At 44.0% G+C, this 8,780-nt stretch overlaps 1 protein-coding gene across 1 annotated transcript; it reads left to right on the forward strand.

Annotated features, from left to right (window-relative positions):
- The first annotated feature begins 2,586 nt into the window (after positions 1-2,586).
- On the forward strand, positions 2,587-6,343 carry LOC141514868 (tubulin alpha-1B chain). The gene is made up of 4 exons (XM_074226007.1): positions 2,587-2,697; positions 3,748-3,970; positions 4,062-4,210; positions 5,112-6,343. The coding sequence occupies exons 1-4, from the start codon at positions 2,695-2,697 to the stop codon at positions 6,090-6,092; spliced, it is 1,356 nt and encodes a 451-aa protein (XP_074082108.1). The 5' UTR covers positions 2,587-2,694; the 3' UTR covers positions 6,093-6,343.
- The last annotated feature ends 2,437 nt before the right edge of the window (positions 6,344-8,780 follow it).

Raw genomic sequence — 8,780 nt, forward strand, 5'->3', positions numbered from 1 at the left:
ATGGAAGACAATTTAACAATGGAAGAAAACATGAAGCTAGGGGATGACCCTGAAGAGTCCTGAAGAAAGTCCCAAAGAGGGAATCCAGTTGAAGGATCCCCAAAGAGGGACTGTCTGAAAATTGAAGCTCTCTCCCCTCTGCCTCCAGAAGGCATTCTTCTCTACCAGTAAGGAGTCCCATGACATTGAGACATATGTATACCCCCTATTATACTGGTTTTGATTGTGGTCATGCTAGAGTCCTACAAAAGCAACTCTAGAATCTGACTGCTAAAATCCACTATCACACACCTATTTGGCAAACTGGGAGGCCCAGGTTCATGAATTCCATGAATCTCTCTGTTCCTTGCAGAAATAGCAGACAGAAAGTATTTCTCAAGACCAAAGGAAAAGAAATTAAGGAACCTTGAAATCTGTACATCTGCTTGTAGGCTTTATCATTTCCCAGTGTTTCATCAATCTCTTCCTCCTAAAAGACAGAAAATTTTAATCAGGGAGGTAAATATTACAGTTCAGAATCATAGATGGCACTATTACAGATGATGATGGGAGCTAAATTATATGCCTCTCTCTGTGAGTGGCTAAGGTGGAAAGACATAGAGGCAGAATTTTGAGAGAATATCAACTCCTATATCAAAATATGAGAGCAGAGGTTGGGGTGCAACTAATAATGATCCAGACACTTGAGAAAGAAAGGAAAGTGACCTGGAGGCTGGCAGCAATTAAGCTCTGGATGGGGTAATATAGATTGATGGAATAGATCTAAATGGGAGAATGGTTACTGGATGGTTACTATTGGAAAAGATCTGCTAGTAGTAGTGAAGAATAAGGAGAATGCCAACTTCTTCTGGCCCAGTATGTTGTATAGAACAGGAGAAGAAGCAACCAGTACTGGAAAGAGTAACCAAGAATCAGTCTTCTACAAAGAAGCAGGTTTCTGTGAGCCCCACAAGGTAAGAGTGAAATAGATCTAGGAGGAAAGGAAGATTGTTTGAAACCGAGAACACAAAGCAAAGGAGGGCAAAAGATGAAAGGCTGAGAGGAGAGAGAAGGCAAAGCTAAATGGAGATGAGAAAATAGGGACAGGTAACAAAGAATGGTGGTTTTTACCTTAGCAGGCAACAATGCTGAATTATGAGGATCAGGGAAATAGATTCAAATTTGCTAACTTTGGCCCTGGAGAGGGCGGCTAGGTGGCCTGGATAAAGCACTGGCCTTGGAGTCAGGAGTACCTGGGTTCAAATCCATCCTCAGACACTTAATAATTACCTAGCTGTGTGGCCTTGGGCAAGCCACTTAACCCCATTTGCCTTGCAAAAAAAAAAAACAACTTTGGCCCTGGAGAAGTACCACTAATTAGGGGTTTCTGCCCTAAACTATGAAAAGTTGGCTATATTCCAGCTCCAAATACTGAGAACATAAAGGTGGACAAGTGTTCCAACCAGAGACCTAGCTACCCAGAAACTGAACTAAATTCAAACATACCAACATAGTACTATAGCTATGATCTAGAATAATAAGAGATGATGCTATATACCCAGGGGATATATCACACATGGAACATGTATCACACCCAGAAGCTATTCATCCATGGAATATGAACTTTATTGGAGTCAAGCATTAGGGGGAAACAAAAAGCGTAGGGGAAAAAAAAGAAAAGCAAAACTAGCCTTTGCTCTCAAGGAGCTTATTTTCTAATGTGGAAGGCAATGAGTAAACAATTAAGTGCACAGAAGAGTAAATGGAATGTAACCTAAGAAGGCAACTGAATGGGAAAACAGAGAAAGAAGGTATTGCTTGAATTGAATCTTGAAGGAAGGGAAAGTAAAAGGTGGGGGGAAGGAGGAAGAACCTTCCTGCCATAGAGAATAGCCAGTGTTGATTGGAATCTTTGAGATGGAGGAAGGGAATATGGCTGGGTTATAGGATGTGTGAAAGGAAGGGAAGCATGCAAACACTAGAAAGGTTAAGGAGAAACATTTTAAATGCCAGACAAAAGACTTTATGTTTTATCCTGGAGTTTATTGGGTAGAAATCTGAGGGACAGAAGGAGGAGGATGGGGAAGGTCAGACTTGTGATTTAGCAAACTCATTTCCTTCTTGGCTCTGATTCTGTGTCTGAGCCTTATGCCTGAAAATGGATTCTTTCAGCACTAGGCATTGAGTCTAAAATTCCTGTTTCAGGACGGCGCTAAGCCTTGGGGGAAAGCGTTAGCTGTGACGCAGGCCTGGGGAGAAGCTGGAGATGGGGGGCTGCAGGGGCGCTGCATTGGCCAAGGCTCCACCGGCAAGCGTTGCCACCGAATCTCCCCCTCCTTCTAGACCCGTGCGCGGGCCCTGGCGAGGCGCGGGCAGGGCGCCTCCTGGGGTGTCTGGGGCTTGGATTTGGGCGTCGGGGTCTGCGAGCCGTCACGGGGGTGAAGGGGAGGGCGCCTCCCTCCCGCCCGGCTAAGCGGGGGTGGGCCCGGGCGGGGTCCCCGCCTTTGCCGCAGCCGGGCTGGGCCGGCGGAGGGGGAGGAGCCGGGCAGCGCGGCCGTCGAGTCCCCGCCCCTTCCCCGGAGCGGGCATATAAGGGGCTCCGGCGCCTCCCCGCCGCACAGTTACTTACCTCGACTCTTAGCTTGTCGAGGGCTGTAACGAGGCCCCGGGACCCCGCTTCTGCCGCCGCAGTCGCTGCTAGACCCGCTGCCCATCATGGTGAGTGGCCGGGCTGGGCCGGGGAGGGCTGCTGGGGAGGGGACGGCGACGGGAGGAAGGGCCCCCGGGAGAGGGCAGGGGCCCGCAATGCGGCATGCGGCGGCCCCTTCCGCGCCCGCTTCCGCAGCCTCTGCCCGCTCTTTCGGGCGGGGGCGGGGAGACGCGCCCGCTGGGGAAAGCGCGGGCTCGCGCCTCTGCGGCGCTCGGGAGGGGAGGCCCCGCCCCCGGCCTGCGGGCTGCCGCCCTGCGGGGTTTTTTTCAAATTTACAAAAAAAAAAAAGCTTAATCTAATGAAAAAGAGCTCGGATGGCGAGGCCGGGGCCCTCGGACCGTCCCATCCGTGGCGGGAAGGCCGGCTGCCTCTCCCTGACCCGGCCTCCCCCGGGCCAGGAATGTGAGTGGGAGCAGGTGGTGCTCGGGGTGGCAGCGGGGGCTCAGAGCGGAAATCGGATCGGGCCCCGGATAATCCCCCCGCCATGCCGGGGCAGAGGGGGAGGGGCCGAGGCGCCCTCTGCGGACGTGGACCGCCGCTGGGGGGGGGCGCGGGAGCCGCCGCGGGCGGAAGAGCGCCTCCCCCAGGCCCCCTGGGCAGCTTCCGGCCTGTGCTGGCTGCCTGCGGCTCACAAAGGGGCCCGCAGGGGCGCCAGGCTGGGCATGCGCACAGGCGGGGCCAGGAAGGCCAGAAGGAAGGCTCGGATTGAGGGGGGGCGTGGGGATTACAAAAGTCAAAAGAAAAGATCCTACTTCATAAAAATGTGAGAAATGGAAGTAGTCTTATTGATGACAAAATAGGTGGTTTCAGGGAATTTAATGAAAGAATTGTTTTTTTCTTCCCTTTCCTTGCCATGTAAATTACCATGATCTGACCCTTTTTAAATATTAAGATATTGTTGGGTTTTGTAAGCCTTTCAAACATTAAAATGTTTTATAAATGCAGTTTGTTATGAGGATAAATTTTGGAAATCCTTGGATTCCTACCAAGAGCCGCACCATTTTTCCATTATGAGACCCATTTACAAAAATCGACTTTTCTCTACTCTTATCCCACAGCGTGAATGCATCTCTATCCACGTCGGCCAAGCCGGTGTCCAGATTGGCAATGCCTGCTGGGAGTTGTACTGCCTGGAGCATGGTATCCAGCCTGATGGGCAGATGCCAAGTGACAAGACCATCGGAGGAGGAGATGACTCCTTCAACACCTTCTTCAGTGAAACTGGGGCTGGCAAACATGTTCCCCGTGCTGTGTTTGTAGATTTGGAACCAACTGTCATTGGTGAGTCTAGCCATTAGCAGTCAAGGCCTCCCTAAGATCTCATTTCTTTTTCCTTCCCATGACCATAACGTCTATATCTTTATTCCCCTAGATGAAGTTCGGACCGGAACCTACCGCCAGCTTTTCCACCCTGAGCAGCTGATCACCGGGAAGGAAGATGCTGCCAATAACTATGCCCGAGGACACTACACCATTGGCAAAGAAATCATCGACTTGGTTCTAGACAGGATTCGGAAGCTGGTAATTATGAGGATAATGAAACGATAAATTGTAATCCCAATAGACATGATGGGTTAAGAACAGAGGAACTTGGCAATTTTAAGAATTATTTGTGTTTGTACACTGCAGTAAATTTTTAGAGTAACCATTCAACAATCAGACTGAAGAGTATTTCAGATTTCACTAGAATAGATAACCAGAACAATTGTATTAAGTCAGATTTTTTGTAGAGATAGAACTGACTTTTTGTTGACTATTCCTGATTGTTTTATCTTCGTCAGTGGAAACCTATAGACTTTTGGAGTGTACAAATTGTATATCTCATAAGTTGGGAATGAGTTTTAAAATACCCATAACACTATCCATACTGATTTGACATTTTTGAATTTAAAAGTATTGCTGGACTAGTCAATAGCTAGAGCCCTGTGAATTCCTGCTTACCTGAAGGGAGCTGCAAATTAAACAAGACTCCTGTGAGTTTGCTCTAGGAAGAGAGAATATCTTTCCATATTGTGACCTATTGTCTGGGATCAAGGAAGCAGCATTTCTTCTTACCTACCTTTAGATTCCTTGGATTCTTACTTGTAGCTTCACAGATGTGGTTGTACTTAGTGATAGCTGTGCTTCAGACACCTTCTGAAGGAAACTGGAGACATTTTTTTCATTTGGAATTCATAGTTTTTCCTTTTTAGAAACTTAATCAACCAAGACAGGTTTAGATTAGCTGGTGATATGAACTTCCCCCAGTAGACTGGCCTACTTTTACTAAATCAGTAAATTAGGATATTTCTTCAAAGTCCACAATCCAAAGGTTACAATTTTGATAATAAGAAATTTCAAAAAAAGTAAACATGAGATATTCAGAGTAAGAATATAATCCATTGCTTAAACTGATTCTTGCTATTATTTTCCTTTCCAACAGGCTGATCAGTGCACAGGACTTCAAGGCTTCTTGGTTTTCCACAGCTTTGGTGGTGGAACTGGCTCTGGTTTCACCTCTCTGCTGATGGAACGGCTTTCCGTGGATTATGGCAAGAAGTCCAAGCTGGAGTTCTCCATTTACCCAGCCCCTCAGGTTTCCACAGCTGTAGTTGAGCCCTACAATTCCATTCTGACCACTCACACCACCCTGGAGCACTCTGATTGTGCCTTCATGGTAGACAATGAGGCCATCTATGATATCTGTCGCAGAAACCTTGATATCGAACGCCCCACCTACACTAATCTGAATCGCCTTATTAGCCAAATTGTGTCCTCCATTACTGCCTCTCTCCGATTTGATGGTGCCCTGAATGTTGATCTGACAGAATTCCAGACCAACCTGGTGCCCTATCCCCGTATCCATTTCCCTCTGGCCACATATGCTCCAGTCATCTCTGCAGAGAAAGCCTACCATGAGCAGCTTTCTGTGGCAGAGATCACCAATGCTTGCTTTGAGCCTGCCAACCAGATGGTGAAATGTGACCCTCGCCACGGTAAATACATGGCTTGCTGCCTGCTCTACCGTGGTGATGTGGTTCCCAAAGATGTCAATGCTGCTATTGCTACCATCAAGACAAAGCGTAGCATCCAGTTTGTGGATTGGTGCCCAACTGGCTTCAAGGTTGGCATCAATTACCAGCCTCCCACTGTGGTTCCTGGTGGGGACCTGGCCAAGGTACAGAGGGCTGTGTGCATGCTGAGCAACACCACAGCCATTGCTGAGGCCTGGGCTCGCCTGGACCACAAGTTTGATCTGATGTATGCCAAGCGTGCCTTTGTCCATTGGTATGTGGGGGAGGGCATGGAGGAAGGAGAGTTCTCTGAGGCACGGGAGGATATGGCTGCCCTGGAGAAGGATTATGAGGAGGTTGGTGTGGATTCTGTTGAAGGAGAGGGTGAAGAGGAAGGAGAGGAGTACTAGTTACCTCTTCCATACAACTGCAGCATGTCGCATCCAAAACTCATCAGCTTAAACAGGCTTAGCTTATCTGTAATCTAGGCAGCTGTTTAGAAGGTACCATGATGGTGTGAAGGCAGCCTTGATAGTACAGCTAGCTATCTGGTTAGTTTGTCTATGCTATCAAAACTGTGATCATGTCTTAAGTTTTCCATGTGTCTGTAAAAAACTTCCCATCATGTCTATGAAATTAAAAGCTCTAAGGAAAAATTCAATCTTCTGTCTAGTCTTTTAAATGACATGTCTGTCATTTAAGTGTGTTGTGCTGTTCTCTGAATGCTCTTACTAGTTTAACTTTGGATAGTGTATTATAGGTTGTTTGTGTGGTTCTTAAATGGAAGGTTGTGCTCTCTGGTGGACTTACCATTTGAGATAACCATAGTGAAAGGAAAACTGGACAAGTCCTGTTTCTACCATGAACTAGCTATAGCTATGACAATTCCCTGGCCCTTTTCAGTTTACTTGTTCACAAAGCAAGAACCAAATAGATGTCTTCAGGTCCCTTGGATTCTTTGATCTTATGATGAATGCTATTATGCTGCTAAGAGAAGGGTAATGAGTAATTTGCATCACAATCCCTTGAGAGATGGCCCTTGAAGCCAAGCTGCTTTTTGCCATTGATTTCTTCTACCTCTGAAAGCTTGCCTCTTCAAATTCTAACATCTCCCTTATATTTTAAAAACCTTAACTTGACCTTGTTTTAAAACCCAACATTTCTCTCCTTTCATAGACAAACTTTTTTAAAATCTTAATTAATTTCTCCATTTCAACTCTTGCATGCTGACTTCCAAATATTCAACAACCTTCCAACCAATATTACCCTTGATCACAACTGCTAATGAGGATGCGGATGGCCTTTACTCAGTCTTCATTCTTTGGACTTGTAATGGTCCTTTTCTCTAAATAGTCTTTAACAGGGTTTCTGACAATCCACACTTCCTTTACTCCATGTTTCCACTATTTTTTAAAAAAATGCTTTTTTCCCCAGAGATATATTTCAAGAAGTCAAAGGAAAACTGCATAGGCCCAAAAGTATCTTGTCCCAACTTAAAAAAAAATCATCTCCCAAACCCCTAAATATCTTATAAAATATGGACAACCAAGAATTATATTCCACCTTTTGTCTCAGTTCTGACTTAGCCCTTAGTCACTGAATGTATGTTGTCATGGGAAAGTGACAAAAGTGAGGCACGAGGAAGACCTGAGTTTAGAAGGTATCCTGAGCCATAGACATTCATTTTGATTTTTCCTACTGTTCTAATACTCTAGAAGAGTGAGGCTGACCACTTTGCATAGCTCTGCATCACTTAAATCCAATTCATTCACCTATGCAAAAATTGACCATGTACTAGGGCATAAAAACCTCAAAATCAAAGGCAGAAATGGTGAATACTTCCTTTTCAGATCATCATGCAATAAAAATCATGTGCAATTAATGGGCCATAGAGAGATAGACCTAAAAACTAATTGAAAACTAAATAACCTCATTTTAAAGAATAAGTGGATCAAACAACAAATTATAGATAGAATTAATAATTTCATCCCAGACAATGACAACAAGACACATACCAAAACTTAGAGAAAACAACCAAAGCAGTTATTAGGGGAACATAGGATATCTCTAAATGCTTACATGAATAAAACGAAATCAATGAACTAAGCATGCAAATAAAAAAATTGGAGAAAGAACAAATTAAAAACCCCTAATTACCAAATTAGAAATTCTAAAATTTAAAGGAAAAATTAAAATCAAAAGCAAGATAACTATTGAACTAATAAAACCAAGAGTTGGTTTTTATAAAAAACAAAATAGATAAACCTTTGATTAATTTGATTTAAAAAATGAAAGAAGAAAACCGAATTACAGCAAAAATGAAAAAGGTGAACTCACCACCAATGAGAAGGAAATTAATAATTTGGATTATTTTGTCCAACTATATGCCAATAAATTTGATAAGTGAAATGGATGAATATTTATGAAAATATGTTGCTCATGTTAAATGAAGAAGAAATTCAACAAGCCATCAATGAATTCCCTAAGAAAAAAATCTTCAGATGTATTCACAAATGAGTTCTAGAATAGGTGGACAGAACTCTGCCTAATTCTTCTATGACATCAATATGGTGCAGACACCTAAACCAAGAAGAGTCAAAACAAAGAAAATTGTAGTCCAATTTCCCTAATGAATATGGATACAAAAGTCTTAAATAAAATCTTAGCAAAGCAATAACAGCAAGTTATCATTAGGATAATACACTATGATCAAGCAGGATTTATTCCAGGAATGCAGGTTCAATATTAGGAAAACTGTCAGCATAAATGACTATATCAATAACAAACCTGACAAATCATGATTATCTCAATAGATGCTGAAGAAGCCTTTGACAAAATACAGCACCCCTTCCTACTAAGAACACTAGAGAGTGTAGGAATAAATGGAGTGTTCCTTAGAATGATAAGCAGTATCTGTCTGAAACCATCAACAAGCTTTATATGCAATAGGGATAAGCTAGAAGTATTCCCAGTAAGATCAGAGGTGAAACAAGGATGCCTATTACAGCTATTACTATTCAATATTGTATCAGAAATGTTAGCTTCAGCAATAGGAAAAGAAAAAGAAACTGAAGGAATTAGAATTGGGAAGGAAGAAA

The sequence above is a fragment of the Macrotis lagotis genome, chromosome 2, assembly GCF_037893015.1.
Source record: "Macrotis lagotis isolate mMagLag1 chromosome 2, bilby.v1.9.chrom.fasta, whole genome shotgun sequence".
Lineage (NCBI taxonomy): Eukaryota > Metazoa > Chordata > Mammalia > Peramelemorphia > Peramelidae > Macrotis > Macrotis lagotis.